This window comes from Podarcis bocagei (genome assembly GCF_964188305.1).
Source record: "Podarcis bocagei genome assembly, chromosome: 10".
Lineage (NCBI taxonomy): Eukaryota > Metazoa > Chordata > Lepidosauria > Squamata > Lacertidae > Podarcis > Podarcis bocagei.
In genome coordinates, this window is record NC_138135.1 from 17,128,829 (window position 1) to 17,147,886 (window position 19,058).

At 40.4% G+C, this 19,058-nt stretch overlaps 1 protein-coding gene and 1 long non-coding RNA gene across 24 annotated transcripts in view; one reads left to right on the forward strand and one right to left on the reverse strand.

Annotated features, from left to right (window-relative positions):
* PLEKHA5 (pleckstrin homology domain containing A5) overlaps positions 1-19,058 on the reverse strand; it is a 191,651-nt gene that overhangs the window by 77,345 nt on the left and 95,248 nt on the right. The window contains exon 1 of one of the 23 annotated variants that reach the window (XM_081209795.1): positions 12,117-12,243. The exons of the other annotated variants lie outside the window; for them this stretch is intronic. Coding sequence (XP_081065921.1) covers positions 12,117-12,136 — 20 coding nt within the window. The 5' untranslated portion in view covers positions 12,137-12,243. Of the gene's footprint in view, positions 1-12,116; positions 12,244-19,058 lie in introns of those variants that run through there. 23 annotated transcript variants of the gene reach the window in all.
* LOC308595937 lies at positions 15,181-18,638 on the forward strand. Its single transcript, XR_014012235.1, has 2 exons — positions 15,181-15,274; positions 18,142-18,638. It is a non-coding gene; the product is annotated as an uncharacterized lncRNA (long non-coding RNA).

Genomic DNA, 19,058 nt, shown 5'->3' on the forward strand with positions numbered 1-19,058 from the left:
TAAATTGCTTCTGTGCATGCCCAGACACCGAAAATCGCTTCTGTGCAGGCACAATTTTGGGCATCTAGGCATACACAGATGTGATTTCCGGCATCGCACTCCGCCTGTCTGGCCCACAAAGATCTCCGCAGGAGTGATCCGGCCCATGCCCGGTAAGCCTTGCCAACCCCTGCTCTAGATGCTGTTGAATAATATAACAACAACAACAACAACAACAACAACAACAACAACAACAACAACAACAACAATTTATTTATACCCCAACAACAACAACAACAACAACAATTTATTTATACCCCACCCATCTGGCTGGGTTTCCCCTGCCACTCTGGACGGCTTCCAACAAAATATTAAAATACAATAGTCCTTCAGATATTAAAAGCTTTCCTAAACAAGGCTGCCTTCAGATGTCTTCTAAAAATCTGCCAGTTGCTTTTTCCTTTGACATCTGGTGGGAGGGTGTTCCATAGGGCGGGCGATGCTACCAAGAAGGCCCTCTGCCTGGTTCCCTATAACTTTGCTTCTTGCAGTGAGGGAACCACCAGAAGGCCCTTGGCGTTGTAGAATACGGATTGATCAAGGTTGTTTCAGCAAAGACTGCTCAAGAGGTTTGCTGACATTTTATGTACATAGCTGGGTGTTTTAAAGTGAGTTTTCACTGGTATCTTTGCAACTGTGAGGATATGAAAGTAATACTTTTAAAATGGACTTTAATGAATAGATCCCCACAGGTATTATAGAAACTCCCTTAAATGACAATAGAATGAGTTGCCAACAATAAAGTGGTCTGTCTCTGGTATTTCCATACATATGACTTATGGCTTATTGCAATGCAACTAAGCATTATAGATCAGAGATTGGGGAACCTGTGTCTCTTCAGATGTTGTTGGACTACTCTAAAAATTAGCCATGCTGGCTAAGACTGATGGGAAGCTAGGGAAGGAGGTCTGGAAGAACACTCATGCATGCCAGCCAGTAAGGAAAAAAGAAAAGCTCTGCTCAATGAGGCCAAAAAACCATCTAGGCCAGCATTTTATGAGCAGTGGCCAATAAGATGTGTATGGGAAGCCTGAAAGAAGAACCTGAATGCAGCACACATGACAACTATAATAAAAGGGCATTGCAACAATTACTGCTTTAATGTAAGTGCCTGCTTTGAAGTACAATGTAATCCATTAATGTATCATTCATTCAGTCATTGTTGAGCATTCATAGCTAGTGTTAAAGTGAATACATCACATATCTTACAAAAAAAATTGGGGATACATTTTTAAAACGATCTGCTCAGTTTATCCATGTCAACTATTAATAAGACTGGAGATATTCCAGTGTCAATGATGCTTTAAAAAATGTATCTCAGAACATTGTGTGGTGCCTCTCAAAGGCATCTTGAGATGTAAGAAAATAAGACAGGCTGTCCAACTTTAAGGACTGTGGAAGTACATAGTTTGGCAACCATTTTCTTAGTTCCTTGAACATCTTTGAAAATAAGCAGGACGAATCACGTTATAAAATTTAGTCTTAATTATGGGTTTTTAATGGGAAAATGACTCTCACAATGTGAATACCTGGAACCACAGCAGAGCAGTAAAAAGCAAACATGAGCCCAACTGTCTGTTGACCCTTTGCTATTACTGCAGCTGTTCCAAAAGGTTAAGTACCATTTGGCTTCAGTGAATAATCAAGATCTTAATCAGCTACTAAACAGAGAACCTGAATTACTAATTCTTACTTAGATGGGTTTCTAAATTCTGCTTCTGGAGGGTCATGGTGATTGGCAAGACTGAATTTATATTCTTAGACGGAAGCTTTGTTTGGCTTGGGGACACATGCTCTACATTGTCCCAAACTCAAATAATTTCAGGCCTTGCCTCATTCTCTGGATGATGCCAAGGGATAATTGTTTTAAGCTTGTAAGAGACCATCTGGCTCTTGCACAAATCACTTCACTTCCCACTGAAATTCACCCACATTGGAAGTGGCCTGAAGCAGCTGTTTAGTAATGGCTAGCAATAACACTGAGCAGTTCAAGTTGGGGAAGTAAGGAGCAAAGGTATCTCCTGCCTTATTTAACTGGAGGAGGGGGTGCTTAAATTTGATTCATGATGACAACTCTTTTCAGAATATTAAGGGACATTACAGTTCTAAATGCACTCAGGACTACTTACTTACTTACTTGCCTGCTATAAATGGAGTTGAACACAACTAAACAAACATATACCCCAATCCTTGTTCCTAGTAATTTTCCTGGGGACTATAACCAGCACAGTGCAAATCTGAGAAATACATTCCTTGGGACAGTGACATTTTTAATAAAAAAATGTTTTTGAAATCTGAGAGGCATTAAAGAAAAAAATCTTTTGTTAGCTTTTTCTTATGTTGTCTGTTTTATCACACATACAGAAGAACACAGTTGGTTTACATAGTAAAATCTAATGTCAACTAATTAACTTTATAAATAGTGCAACTGTTTTTGGATCCACTTGCAACCTCTTTTGGAATATAGCTTTCCCAGTCTCAAAACATACAAAAAACAAAAACAAAAAACCATCTTCAGCATTTCTTTCACTGGCTAAGCAGAGCAACATCATCTGTCTCTGAAAATATTCTCTTTACCATGATTGGCCAACAATGTTAAATTTAAAAATTCAGCATAGTTTACTCTCCAGCTTACTGTATTTTCATCCTTGTTTTGGGAAGGTGTGATGGATTACACCCTTGTTTGCTCAGACCAGAAGCAAACTGAAAAACAGTATATTCTGTATCTCAGGATCTCTTTAATAGAGGAGTGTTTGCTAGAAACTCAACAGTTTGTTAATTACTTGAAAATCTGCCAGCATTAGTGCAGACTCATCCACTCTACATCAGTTGCAATATGTTAGTCACAGAAGGTCACATTTTCTCAGCCAAAGTGAAAATGTTGCACTGTTTTATTCATTAATGAGACAGGAATTACATTAATTTTTAGATGTACTACTTCAGTGGAAATGCAATTCATACGTAGCCTGATTTTTCTTTTCTCTATATATAGCAGTTCTCCAGCATTTGCAATGGTTTTGAGATTTTTTACAAAATCAATTATACAATTTGTATAAATTTTACTAAATAAATAAATAAATAAATTGTTCCTGGTGGTCTGGGCACAAATGAAGGCATTAGTTTTCACATCTATTGCCCTACTGAGATTGGGCTCTTAATAACTAAAAACACACAAAATGAATTTAAAAGAGCTCTAACAAAGCACCAGTGAGGATAGGACAGGAAAGAAAATTAACAGAAGTTACTGCAAGCATTTGTAATGTTGAGAAATTATCTAGCACATTTTAGATTATCAATCCTTTCCACTACTAGCCTATGGAAAGCAACACATTCCACTACTTAATTTGTATTTTGAATCACCCTACAAAGAGAGAGAGAGAAAGCAATTTACAGTGGCACCTTGGTTTAAGAACAGCTTAGTTTATGAACAACTTGGATTAAGAATGCTGCAAACCCAGAACTAGGTGTTTTTGTTTGTGAACTTTGTCTTGGAAGCAGAACATGTTCCACTTCCTGTTGAGTGTGTTCCATTTGTAAATTGAGTCCCCCGCTGCTATGGGAAAGCACGCCTTGGTTTAAGAACACTTTGGTTTAAGAACGGACTTCCAGAACGGATTAAGTTCATAAACCAAGGTACCACTGTATGTGAAAATACGTCTTTCTTTACTGTCATTTCACAAAGTATACATGCGTGGGAAAATTAATTAGCTAATAACTGCAATTACTGATGTAAACAAATAATTTCATCATGGTGACTCCGGAAGAAATGATACTAGATTTAACCACTCTTCTAGTTCCTAAAAGCCAGCTCCCATACTGCTCTGCCAACAAGATCCAAAAGGGGACAAAGAGTTAGAAGGAAGGAAGGAAAATGGCAGACATAACCCAGATGGGAGATTAACTGCTACGAGTTCAGAATCACTTAGATTCACTCAGGTATTTCAAGAGACTGAATTGTCAAGGAAAGCTGCCTAAAAGTTGCTTATTACAAGGTCATCCAGGTAACAAGTCATTACTCATTTTTATAGAACTCTTAAACTTAAATCTTACTTTTAAAGTTTGCTTCAAAATTACAACATTTATCTAGTTTTTTTGGGCTATTTCAGAGCACTATTAAGACTTTGGATGACGTCATATGAAGCACATCAGTCTCTTATCCCCCAGCCAAAATACTGTGGTCAACAGTAAACTGAAACCCAGAGAGATTGGTATTCCTGCCAGCAGCAAGTGTTTAACCATTCTGTGTTTTCACAATTCCACATAGGCATGGCCCCCCACATCTGTAAACCTTTAACTGCACCATGCCATTCCAAGTATTTTATAATAAGAACGTATACCATGTATTTACCAAAATAGGAACCAGCACTGAAGATAGCAATTACAGAATTCATTACTTTGCAAAAATATATGGACACAAAGAGAAGAAGGGATATAGAATTTGAGCTTCTAAACCAAATTCCAAGCCTGAATAATTGCAATACATTTCTACTAGCTTGCAAAATCACCAATAAAAAAAGTTTCGTTTTTTAATTCATGTACTTCTTGAACAAGCTTTCATATGAATTGCTTGCTATAAAAATTAAAATGTATGTTTATAATAAAAGAAAATGTTTAGAAGTATCATTCTAAACCTCTAATAGTAAAGGTAAAGGTAAAGGTACCCCTGCCCGAACGGGCCAGTCTTGACAGACTCTGGGGTTTGTGCGCCCATCTCACATCTATTGGCCGGGGGCCAGCGCTGTCCGGAGACACTTCTGGGTCACGTGGCCAGCGTGACAAAGCTGCATCTGGCGAGCCAGCGCAGCACACGGAACGCCGTTTACCTTCCCGCTGGTAAGCGGTACCTATTTATCTACTTGCACCCAGGGGTGCTTTCGAACTGCTAGGTTGGCAGGCGCTGGGACCGAGCAGCGGGAGCGCACCCTGCCGCGGGGATTCGAACCGCCGACCTGACGATCGGCAAGCCCTAGGCGCTGAGGCTTTAACCCACAGCGCCACCCGCGTCCCTTCTAAACCTCTAATAATGTAGCTCAAATGCCTTTTGCACTACATTTTTTTTTAGAGAAATGGGAGCAATTATGAAATTAATGATTTGTTTGGTTTCTGTTTTTACATATCAAAGACACTAAGCAAGATCATTTACTTGACGCTTAAGTAGACTTCATGAAAGGGGCTGCAATGCATGCACAAGGAGTGTGACCAGAGGGGCAAGCTGATGTTGCAGCTATTCCAATCTCTCCCCTACTCATCACAAATTCATGGATGAGAGCTTTGGCGATGCTGGCTAGGGATGGTGGAAGCTATTTCTCAGAACATCTGGAGGACACCATGCTGGGTAACATGGTTTAGAGGTTTGGGTATGAAATACAGCATGAAATACAGAACTGCTGGAAGTTATCAATACTCAAAGCTGATTCTCACATTTTCAACTGAACCCATGAATATGCTGTGTAAGCAATCTTGCAGGAGTGCATCATATGCTCAGCACTAAAAAACAAAACAAAATCAAAGTTCTGAGACATGCATAAATTATGTAAATATGCACACCTGATTTTATATAAAGTAAAAATATGTGCAGAGTGCTTCTGGATCAGACAAGTGGCCCATCGAGTCCAGCATCCTGCTCACACAGTGGCCAATGAGAAACCCATGGAAAGCCTGCAAGCAGGACCTGAGCACAACAGCACTTTCCCCTCCTGTAGTTTCCAGTAACTAGTTGCGTGCTGAGACCCCAGGCCCCACATTTCCCTTAGGTAATAAACACACAAACACGAATATTTTAGATTAGTGGGGTAAAATAGGCCACAAGTTTATTGGTTACAGAGGTGAGCAGTTTGGCTTAGGCATTGGGTGAAACCAGGCTATATCTTGACTCCTGCCTGTCTACAGGGAGTCTACTAAGGGTAAACCACCAGATGGGGGGAGCCCAATGACATATGTGAAATTAGGGTACCCCGCGGGTCCCCGTTGGGGTCGTGCTATGACCCTAGCCTACACCCAGGCTTCAGACAGGAACCAAGCCCCCAATTCCTTTAACAGCATACCCTTATCATGGAGGGGCAGGCGGAGGCTGCAACCTCCCCTCCCATAAGTAACTAGTATTCAGAAGCAAACTGTTCCCAACAGTGAAAGCAGAACACAGCCATCAAGGCTAGTAGCCACTGATAGCCTTATCCTCTGTGAATTTGTTTAATCCTCTTTTAAGCTAATCATGAGGACGCACACAGCCTTGGTTGACTTGCAATGAAGACTGTACCCCTGGAAATGACTGGTGGGTGAAATTCCTACCATCACAAAGGACCCTTGAGGCAACAGGGTAGATTTTTCCTGGGAGATGACTTTTAAGAAGCTGGAACCAGCAAAGAGGGTGGGGGTGGAATCAGCACTAAAAAATGCAATGATCTGCACTGCCAGAGCACTATTGCTTTTTCGTCCACAAAAAGAAACAAAGCTCTGATTTCAGCTGCCAATTTAGTCACCTTGAATCAGTGTCACCATCCCCAGCTTTCCCTCCCAATCAAGGTGCTTTGGTACAAGCCTAGTAAAAAAAAGGGGGGGGGGTTAAAAGGTAAAGGACCCCTGAATGGTTAAGTCCAGTCAAAGGCGACTACGGGGTGTGGCACTCATCTTGCTTCAGGCAGGGGGAGCCAGCGTTTATCCACAGACAGCTTTCCAGGTCATGGGGCCAACATGACTAAACCGCTACCAGCGCACGGAGGACCATGACGAGTGCCAGAGCACACGGAAACACCGCTTACACTAGTATACACTTGGAATTGAAAAAGTGTCATTATTTGGAAATAAAAATGTCCAGAGCAGTATCCTTTTATCAAAAATGCACCTAAAACATTACATGAGTGTGATATAGAGTTGTTGGTCTTCTGTTTCACTATTCTTTCTCTAATAATGATTATATGCACTGTGTAATGAAAACTGATCTGTTAACTGAATGCTGACTTATTTTCTGCTGAAATTTCTTTTTTAACTGAATACCAAGTAATTAGTAATTTGCATGTAACTGTTCAAATTAATTGCATCTTGCCATATGCTGCATTACTCACTTCTCCTTTGCCACTAGACTAATATACGCACAAGCACTCACTCCCACAGAAAATTTGAAACAGCTTCAGAAAACGAGTGAACTTCATTCTCATTCTTCTCCTTTAAGATTATAGGCTGCATGTGTTTTTCTTTTCTTTTCTTGGAATTTATGACTGAAATCTGTTCTTGCAGAGCATCAAATATTTTAGCAGCAATAGTAATTACCACTCATGACTTATTCTCATCACAATAAAGTTGTATTTGGGTACTACAAGGCAATTCACAGCAAACAGTTCTACATTGTAAACTCATCTTTTAACCAGTATATAAACGCTGACAGATCTTAAGATCTGTTCAGGGTTCCCTATTTGTTTAGGCCACATTTCCCTGACTAGTTGGAAAAGATCTACCGTATTTTTTGCTCTATAAGACGCACCAGACCACAAGACGCACCTAGTTTTTGGAGGAGGAAAGCAAGAAAAAAAATATTCTGAATCTCAGAAGCCAGAACAGCAAGAGGGATCGCTGCACAGTGAAAGCAGCAATCCCTCTTGCTGTTCTGGCTTCTGGGATAGCTGCGCAGCCTACATTCGCTCCATAAGACGCACACACATTTCCCCTTACTTTTTAGGAGGGAAAAAGTGAGTCTTATAGAGCAAAAAATACAGTATTTTAGCCTCTAATTAGCCATTCTTTTCTATAGTTCACCATAATTTCTACTCATACTTTGGTTACCATTTTACAAGTTCAAGGAAAGAGGAGTATATGCATGGTTCGATGTGCCCCTCCTTTGGCATGAAAGTTTGTCAGCAATTTTTGCACTCAAATTCCCAGTGTTTTCACTGCTCTTAGGCCTGGTCTACAGCTCCACCCCACAGAGTATAAAAAGTAAGGGACACTGCCAAAACTTTAGTTCAGTTCAGCTGGGGTGGTTCTCTCCAATCATGTTAAGTAAACTCAGGAATTACACAGCTCCTTGACTCCCAGGGCTCCTGAGCTTCTCTGGGCTGCCCTCTGGGGAATAGCGTAGCACCCTGGAGCCTAATTCCCGCCCCCCCCCCATAAAACCCCTTTGGGGTTGTGATGTGCACACTTTCTAGTGTCCAAATCTTGGATGAAAATAAGACAAATATTTCTAGAGGGTAATAAAAAGTGCACAGGAACACTGAGGGCGTTCAACAATAATAAAAGTAAGCACAAAGCCAAAAACTATTTCAGCTCAACTCTAGTTATTAGACAAAGCTTAAACATTTTATGGATTTGGGCTAAGTTATGTGTGTAGTTTCTCAAATCTACATAATTCATACAATTCAATTTCCGCTTTCACACACTGTGGTCCTTCAAACTAAATTCTGAATAACCACCTGTCATTCTATTCATTGTAACGTCTGCGGCAGTGTAACCTTTGGAATTAAGTAGCTCAGGACATGCCAACACTTCTCTCTATGAACATTTATAGCTCAGGTGTTTCAGTGCCACCTACATTATTAGCATTGCTACAGTAAGTATAATCTTTAGGTGTTGATTGATGAGCTCCACTGTCACTGTTCTGCCAGTGGGAGATGTGAAAGAGCTAACTGTATGCTGGAAGGACCAAAGCTACTTACTAGCAGGCAGATCAACTACTGGCTTATAACTTACTTCTGAGGTTACAATGGCAGATAGCTGTAGCGACCCAAGTGGACTTGGATAGTTCACTCACAATAAACATAAATTATTTGCACCAGGATATCGCAAATACAACTGCACTGATTTGACAGAGGCATAAATGTTTGACAAAGTACAGGGTGGAATGCAGTCCATCTTCCCAGATGGGATCAATTTAAGAGAGATTTCCCCACCCCCCATGCAGATGATGCAGTTATCCCTTTATTGCATGTATAATAAAAAATAAGAATGTTATGGTTCATCAATGTGGTGTACTGCATAGTGCTGATCTTGGATAGGTGTCCCTGGGTTCAAATCCCTGGGTGGTCATGAAGGTGAAGGGTGTCACTTTGCAACTTTCAGCCTAATCTACCTCACAGAGTTATTATGAAAGATAAGGATATTAGGTAAAGTGGTACCTCAGGTTAAGTACTTAATTCGTTCCGGAGGTCTGTTCTTAACCTGAAGTACCACTTTAGCTAATGGGGCCTCCCACTGCCGCCGCGCCGCCAGAGCCCGATTTCTGTTCTTATCCTGAAGCACAGTTCTTAACCTGAAGCACTGTTTCTGGGTTAACAGAGTTTGTAACCTGAAGCGTATGTAACCCGAGGTACCACTGTAATTGCATTTACATACCCCAAGATTCTTCAATACTTTTGAACCCAGTTAGAGAATGCTTGGCTATATTGAATAAAATAGACCATTTCAAACATACTAATGTTAAATATACTCTGCATAACTGCTGCTAGTCAGTATGGACAATACTAATCGATATGGACCAAGGGGCTGACTTGATGTAGGACAGCTTCCTAGATTCCTAAGTGAGACATACTGCTTGCCCCTGAATTTGGAATGGAGAAATGTGCTCGTTTACTTACATTGTTGCTTAAAAACAACAATGATCTACTCATGTAATACTTAAATGAACAAACAAGGACATCCTTGGCTTAATGTTCTTTATCACAGCTTGAATTCAAGTGATGTTTGAAAATTACATCCTTGATATAATCAATAATTCAAGAGATATGCAAACAGAACTTGCAAAATAGGGCTTTTCTGCCTCTCCAGTCCCATGCCCTCCCCCCAAGAAAGCTGTTCCTAAAGGTTGAGGGGGTATAGAATGGTATGGGGTATGTTGTGAATGATTGTAACTGGAGGGGGCAAGTGGTAGAAATTTGGGGAACCACCTTACATGAGTGGAAGTGCCTTACAAGGGAGCTCTAGAATCAAGTCAACTATTTATCCCCTTTCCAAAACCAACCACCATGGCTCCCAAGCTGCTACAGAATTGCCCTTGTCCCTACAGAAACATTTCATCATCCATAGGAGCTAAGCATCACAAAGACCTGACCATCCTATGGAAAACGTTTGCATTAGAAGCCTTACTGGGCTAGGCTAAAACAATCCATATATTCAAGTATAATACTAAGCATAAAGCAAGGCATTCCAAGAAGCCAAAGAAAGTGCTCTGGTCAACAAATGACTTAATCACAATGTATTTTAAAAATAAATAAATTACAGAATTTCATGAAGTTCCCGCTACAGAAGAACTTTCAGTATTCTGGGTGGTATTCAAAAAATCTTAGTCTGAAGAGACCCATTTAAGTCCGCTCTTCGATTTTGTTGAATAGCATCCACTGAGTTTACAGTACCAAAAATAAAAACAAAAAAAGTGTTATTGTGCCAAATAGCAACTTAGGTCTTGGTGGACTTTGGAGAGATCTCCTTGATTACAGTATAGTCTTGTATGTTATGTGTGACAATGTCTTTTCCTTCCATTCATGATAGCCTGAATGCTCTTAATTGTGAATAATACAAAGACAGTCAAGGTGTTTGTAACAGTTCTTGTTTATTACATACTGCAAAATGAAGTAAAAGCATTTTTAGAAAATAATGACTCTATTCTAGCTTTGAGAGCAAAGAGCTGCTTGGTACAAAAATAGAATAAATCAATCCATCTGAATTCCAGGCACAGCCTCTCCCCTGCCAGAAATAGATATCTATCATTTGCTGAGATTAGGGGCTTTACACTACAGGAACCCCAGAAAAGTTGGATTAGATAGGCTTAATATTATATATATCCATGAAGTCCTAACATCCTTATTGTAATAAATTCCAGGATTCACTAGAGGTGATATCTATTTATATGTTCATAAATAATTGTAGAACTTTATCTGCACAAAAACCAGATTTGACATGGTAGGATTTTGAATGAACAACTGCTCTGGTGATTATAATTAAAACTACCTCTCTCACAAAGATTTTTCTCACTAGTAAAAAACGCAATGTTTCTGATCTTTTCAGTGATGCTAGGGAGGGAAGAGAGCAGTTTATAAATGGAACGCAAGTTCATACATGCAATTCTGATCTTTAATGCCCACAAATCAGACAATTGTGTGGGCATTTCTCATTCAAAAGTGCATATTCAATTTCCATGAGCAGTATTTTTCTTGCATCACAACCTCTAGATAGGTAAAAAAAAAGTTATTTAACATTAATGATTACTATGCTAATTGCTTCAGGCAAGTGATAAAACACTAGCACTGCAGCTCAAAAACTAAGCTTAAAATTTTAGAAAGAGATTCTAAACACATGCACAATTTTAAAAATAAGTAAGAGAGAGAAACCAAAGCCTCTCTAGACGTTGTAAAAATAAACAAGCATCTGTTATGGATGACATAAGCTCCTCACAGTTAGATGGATAGGGGCTGATGCAAGATCTTCTGAAGAGTCTTAACATCCCCAACTTCCACAGTTGTATTGATTCTATGCCTTCACTTAGAACAAATATCATTTTCTTCACTACTTAAATGGAGGAAGATATGCCCTGCTTTTCAAGTAACATTCACAGAATCAATTCCAACAACAGCTTCACAATGCATATTGCCAAAACAGAATTCCCTGCCTTTTCCATGTGAATTCTTCAATGCAGAACAACAGCCATGAACTGGACAATCTACAGAAAATGTTGCAAGTCCCCATTAATAATTTCTATGGAACTTTTGAGTGTTTTATCACTTTTCTCTTCCTCAACCTATAAACAGGACAAACAAAGGAATCTGACGAGTTTGTTTTCTAAACTTGCTTATGTCTAAGCTATTTCAAAATTTTATTTATTTATTTTACATGCAGCATGCAATTTATTCTCCAGCTTGCAATATTTTTAACAACCACACAGCTGTTTTTTTTTTAAATAAAATCTTTCCTGTTATGCACAATTAATGATAATGGAAATTAGATGAGTAAAGCTTACCAAAAAAACCAAACCCACATGCTCTTTCTCCAGATCTAATGTGAAGCAAATGTACTTTAAACTGTGCATGTTTAAAAGTGGCTTAGTTTACCAAAAGAAATTATCCACTTGTAAAAGAAAATACACAATCACTTACCAGCCTTCAGAGAAATTCATTCTTCACCAAAGCCTCAATGCAAACAGCACTTGGAAAAATACGAGGCACAACCCTTTTGTCTTGAAGCTGCTCCCCAATGAGCTGTGCACAGCCCTGCCACCAAGAAAAAGCATCCTGGCTCTGAGAGTTGCTAGCTAGAAAACCGATACAAGAGTGATGTCACACTGCTTCTGAAAAATTACTGAACCTCAGAATCATCAGCACTGTTCTCTCAAGTTGTGTAACAAGAGGCATTCTGAAGATGAGAAAACACACACACACACACACACACACACACACACACACACACACACTTCACCCAAGACAAACATTCCCCATTTCCTTTTCCCAGCAAAGGCCCCAATTACATTTAGCTTAGACCCCATGAAACATCTATTCTAAACAGCAGATTAGTTTATTTTATTCACCCTCATATGGTTGGATTTTAGCTGTAAGATCACTTAGAGAAAGTAGTGTTTTGGTATCCATGAATTAAAGCATCCCCACAGTGATCCAGGTCTTATGCTTTGCTCCTTACAAACATGCTATTCCTTGCTTGCTTGGGGAAAATGAGAAACTGATTCCTGATCTCTTAATGCTTATTTCCTCCTCAAAAAGCTAAGCACTTAACACTTAAATTTAGCAAGTTAGTAAATCTACCAATACTATATTTGCTCTCACATCAGCACTTCTGATCAGCTCAGTTTTTAATGGATTACATCCAATATACTTCCAACAGATCTGTTTTTATAGTCTGTTCTTAAAATTTGCTTCTGAAGAACAGGCACGCATAATCACAACTTTTACAGGTGACCAAGATTTAAAAGGGATAAAGAATGAAATACCATCTCACCCCTATGACTACAAAATTGTATATTTGTCAAGCGACTTTGACTAAACAACATTTGTCCCAAGTGTTTATGTTATTGCAAAAGAAAAGAAAAAACTTCATTTCCACAACTGCTGGCAGTTCACCCTGCTTTACTGTTTTGAAGACAGAATTTCCATTGTGCAAGGAAAGAAATATGCATTCTTATCAACATGTTCTAGCCTTTGTAAGCCTATTTTGTTACTTTCAAGGAACGGCAGAAACACACTGGGGAAGAAAAGCTTTTGTAACAAAAGAAATGGCAAGCGACAAGAAGCACAAATGAGACTGTGCTGTCTATAAACATGAACACAAAAACACTTACACACCCTCACATAATGAAAGCCTCAATCAGGACTGGAGCAGAAGACAATCAGCTTCTTTACCAGTTAAGGGATCATGGGCAAGTTGAAATATTATGTGCTCTCTCCTGTGTCTGGTGCAAATTTTCCCAGCTAAGGAGTACATTGGCACAAGCCTTGGCATAAGAAGAGCCCCTCTGGATGAGGCCAATGGCCCATCTAGTTCAGCATCCTGTTCCCACCATGGCCAACCAGATGCCTGTGGGAAACCCATAAGCAGGACCCGAGCACAAAACCACTTGCCCTTCCTGCAGTTTCCAGCAACTGGTACCCAGAAGCCATGCTGCTGCCAACTGGCCATGGCTAATGCCTTACCAGTGTTTGATCTTAAGCAGAATTTGAAACTAGCTTGGGACAAGAAACATTATGTCAGCACTGGTCCTTTAAATCCATCACCACAAAACAAAAAGATAGGAAGCACAGAATCAGGCCAGGGCAGCATTTCTCAAAATTTATTAAAGCACAACTTGATTTACTAGCACAGTGGTTCTCAAAGGGTGTGGCGTGCCACACAGTTGCGTCAGGAGAGGATGCTAAGTGTGGTGGGAAGATTCAATGACAATCAAATAAACATTTAAACATTTCAATACAGTATCAAAATATTTCTACAGCCAGAAGCAGCATCCACACCTCTCTTCAAGAGCATTGGCTATTCTTCTACAGTACTCCACAACTATTTCGTTGTGAACAGGGATTTTTAACTCTGAAAGATATGATCAGAAAAGAGAAAGGCTTCTTTGTGCTGATGAGGAGATGAGAGTTTGTCTCAAATCAGACCTAATATACATGAGATTACCCGGCAAAAGCAAGCTCACATCTCTCATTGAGTTTGCATACATACTTAAGGTATAGATGTAAGAGGCTCATTTATAATTATATGTTCATAGGTAGCTGCATTGTATTATACACAAAACTCTTAGTCTGTCCCAAATTATTTTTATTTAATTTATAGCCAGGCCATAGTGTCTTGCTGCTCACACACAAGTACTTTCTTGTGACACTGTAAATAATAACAAAATTATTATGGCATAAGCTTTTGAGGACTCAAATGCAAGCCATATTCATTAGATGCATGAAGTGAAAACTTGGCAGGTATAAAAAAGGGGGGGTATTAAGGTGAGAGTTGAATGCAATGAGATGCAGAAATTACAGTCAGTGATAATTAGAGCTTCAATGTATGTCACCTTTACACTTTTGCAATAACAGATGATAATTTACTCAGCACTGTGGAGATGATTCTGCTAATACTTGTTAGTAGGGCAGGGAACCATTTGCAAGAAACAGTCAGTTGCTGGCTACAGAACAATTATTGTGTGCACAAGCACTCAACTGTTGTAAACAGCAAATTGCAACACAACACACATTTTTGTCATTCATCAACAACATTACTACATAGTTACTACAACATTACTACATTACTACTACATTACTATTGCAAATAATACATGGTGTGTCTAATTATGATCCACGTATGTGGAGTTGGGGCAGAATTCAGGCAATGGAAATGTCTTGGCAGCAGCACTTGCTGTTTGAGTTCTCCCCTCAACAAATCCAAACACACCATCATTGCTGCAGGCAGCAGTAATAATTAAATGCAGCAGCTGTAGGTTCCCCCTCCTTCTAAGGCTGGCAGTATTATTAGTGAGAGCAACCAGCAGAGCATAGGCTGGGATCACTTTCAGTTGGCAGAACAGCCCAGCTATGCCATCTGCCAACGTTGCAGGAAGCAGCTGAGCCCGGAGGTGGGGGGCAGCCTCATCATGTACCTGTGCAGGGAACACCAGTCCCTCCTCCTTTAGGAAGAGGTGGAGTCAGAGAAGGAAGGAAAGAGGCATGCAAAGGAGAGCAAGAAGTCCTTCTCCCACTCTCAAGCTCCCTCCATCACTGAAGCAGCTTAGCTAGGCAACTCAAAAGGATTTGGGGATGAGGTAAGTATAGCTCCATCAGATGAACATTTCCAGTGTGTGCTCTTCAAATCAAAACACTTTGCTTGTTGTTCTATATGCAATACCAGTTAGGGGCACCTACCTAATGTCACAAAATCTGTGCCTACAAACACAACTACAGGAGAATAGAGCATCCCTTTAAGTCTGCCCCTCCCTCAAATCAATTTAAAGGGGCTTGACACAAAACCCCTAGGACTTAGTTGTCTGAAATTTGGTATCTTAACACAGGGCACCTCTCACACATTTTCCACACCAGATTCCCACAAGTGTTTCCTTTAAAAACAACAACAAAAAAACTCACTAGGGAAGATTTAAGCCCCCCCTTTTTTTTTACCCACCTCAAAGCTGTAAAGGCTGCCCTTTCAGGCAAAGAGAGCTAAATTTCACTGGTAATCTGTGGTAAACAAAAGAGGGGGCGGGGAGAAAACCCTCAAATGCACACTTCATGAAAGGAAAAGAGGTTAGGAATGAACAGTGAGGCCAGTGGCAACAATAAAAGGTGGCTGAACTCCTGCCAGAGCCCTCTGCAGCGGGGCTTCCAGGAGAAAGGGAAGGGAAGTGAGAGTCACTATAAGATTACATGAAATCACATGAGAGGCCCTGAAAGTCAGTACTGTATAGAGGAAGAAAGAAGATTGTTACAAGTAACCAGAAGTCTTAAGCAAGGAATGCAGAGAATATCTCCAGAGCTGCTTGGAGCTAGAGGCAGGAAGTTGAAACGGAAGTCACTTCCACGAGCACCTAAGGAAGCAACAAGTTCCTCCCTCGAGCCAATGAGCAGAGCTAATCGCACCTGAGTCCAAGAGGCCAGCATAGGAGATTAGGTTTTTAAACAATAATGCCAACAACAGCTATGCCAGCAACAGCAAAACATTCACTACTTTTAGTTCCACACACCCTAAAGGCTTGGATGTGAGGGGGAGAGAGGGAGACCCTTTTTCAGAACCATTAGCATCTTCTGCTCCCTCTTGTGGTGAAAATATTTCATCTCTTGCCAGGTTTCAGGAAATAATGCAATCCAATTAATGTATTTTGTTATTCGACAGTTACAGTCCTTAGAAGTGATTACAGAACAAAAAAACTATTCTGAGAATCTTGAAGAAGCAAAGTTTGATCATACATGCTTTCCTCCAACAATCAGCCCACTATGTCAATGGAACTAATCACATGTGGATGGACTGAGTTGAACTTGGCTAGAACAATTTTGACAAAAAAAGAAAACTGTCCCAAGAATTTTGCATTATTGTCAGAAAATTTTGAGAAGTAAATTTAGGCATATTATATGATTACTTCAAAACACACTGCAAGAGGAGTAAAATGCGAATAAAAATAAAGTTCTTGTACACCAATGTAGAAACACCAAAGAGATTTGTAACATTCTTAGAATCATAGAATTGTTGAGTTGGAAGGAACTCACCCCGAGGGTCATCTAGTCCAACTGCCTGCAATGCAGGGATCTGAACACACAGTCTTCCATCCAATTTGAAACTATATTGGACCATGCATAGCTTTGCAAATGTGCTAGCAGTTTTATTCACTGCAGAATCCCCTATAGTCATAATAATTGAGCGTGGTGGTAGAAACACTCTAGGTAGAAGCATTAAGAAGATGGCAGCTGGTGTGCTTATAATGTGCTGGGGTAAAAGTTAGTGTTATGGTAAAAATATTGCTCAAGTTGTAAACAGCAAAAATAGGCTTCAAGATAATTTCATTGCATTAGATGTGGATTTGGTGGGACAGAATAAGGAGCTTGATGAAAAAACAGATTCATCCACTTGGTTAGGATACAAGTCCCATCAATTAAAACAAGACAGAATTCACATAGAATCTTAAAATTAACTTTTCTGCAAGATGGCCTATCACATGCCTCATGCTTGGAACCAGAAGATACATTCGTGTGCCCCCCCCCCCAAGTTACAGTGATGCCTCTGGTTACAAACTTAACAGTAGCAGCCAGGAGCAAATAGGCTGCAGCAGAATCTAACCTATTACAGTGGTACCTCTGGTTAAGAACTTAATTCGTTTCAGAGGTCCGTTCTTAACCTGAAACCATTCTTAACCTGAGGTACCACTTTAGCTAATGGGGCCTCCTGATGCCGCTGCCGTGCAATTTCTGTTCTCATCCTGCGGCAAAGTTCTTAACCCAAGGCACTACTTCCGGGTTAGCGAAGTCTGTAACCCGAGGTGTTTGTAACCCGAGGTACCACTGTATTCATAATAAAAACTGTACTTTCCTACACAAGTACTGTGTACTGCCAAGTAGGACTTAGCCAACTTTGAGGCTATCATCAGCTCTTTAATACCCAAGAATAGGACTCCATTGGGAATTGTTACTGAAGTAAGGGGAAATGCATTCTGGAAAATCCAAAGATCATTTTTAAAGGATGAGAACATGTCCTAGGGCTATTTAAAGCTACAGGTAAAATATGGAATGTGATGCTCCTCAAAGCATTTTGAAAATTCAACATAGGTTTGCCATAGAAGCAACCTACTCCCAAAGCTCTCTGCAGAACCTTGAATCGAATTTTCCTTCCAACATAAAAGCATAGGGAAAACGTCCTGTCCTTTCACTCCCGCACTTTCTCCTCACTCTAGTTCCAATCCATCACAGAGGCACAATATTAAGTAACAGACAAAAACAGCAAAGGAGCAGGTGCCAAGTAACACAAACGTCAGTACCAGCTCTGAAGGGAAAAGTCCTTGTCAACTGGCAACTTGAAGAGTGAGTGAAGGATTGATGAAGAGCATTTTTTTGACATTCTCAGCCAAACCGTGCAAAAAGCTCTCCTAATGGAGTGGGATGACAGTCAGCTTTGACCTGTTTTTTTATTTTTTATTTTTACTTATAGATTTCACCACTCTTTTTGCTTCCTCGCTTTTTACTGAGGGGAGAAGAATGTACTTGCATATACTTAAGACAGAGGGCTTCGGTTCACCGCCACACCAGTACCTGGTATGGCCAGGTACAAGGCCATACCAGGATGAATGTATGAAATGGGGTTTCAACCACTAAACTGGGGGCTGGAATAAAGACACACAGGACAATCACAAAAGGGAATTTCAAGAATAGTATGGTATGTACTGTGCTGAATTCTGTGAACACCTGGAGGCCCTCAGTAGAATAAAACATAATTTGTGTAAAAATATTTAATGGGTTGCTTCTAAGTATTGATCTCACACTCTTAGCACTTGTTTCTGTGCTTTCACAGCAGTTGTATTTTATTCTGCTGAGGACCTCTTTCACCCAGGGATTCCTTGAGTTTAATTCATTGCAATCCATAGTTAATTGGTTTGTGATAAGATACTGTAACATTTTACGTGATACCAATAAAGATGGATACATTTATGATTTGTATTTCTCTTTTGTGCAACAGAGCTTTATACTGTAGATCAGGGGTCCTCAAACTTTTTCAGCAGGGGACCGGTCCACTGTCCCTCAGACCTTGTGGGGGGCCGGACTATATTTGAAGCGGGGGGGGGGGATGAACAAGGGACAATGAGCAGCATGCAAAGGGGCTCTGGAGAAGGGCTACTTTAAATGGCGGCCATTCGAGAGGGGCACTCAGCCAACTGCAGCTCCTGTGTCTTGCAAGTGGCAAGGGCTGGCGGTGGCAGGGGGACAACGAGCGGCATGCGAAAGGGCTCTGGAGAGGGGCTGGCACCAACAAAGCCCAACCCCCTTCCTCCTCTAGGCAAGATGGGGAGAAGCCAGGAGGAAGGAGGGAGGGAGGGAGGAGGTGGCGCCGCCACCGCCGTGTGAGGGAGA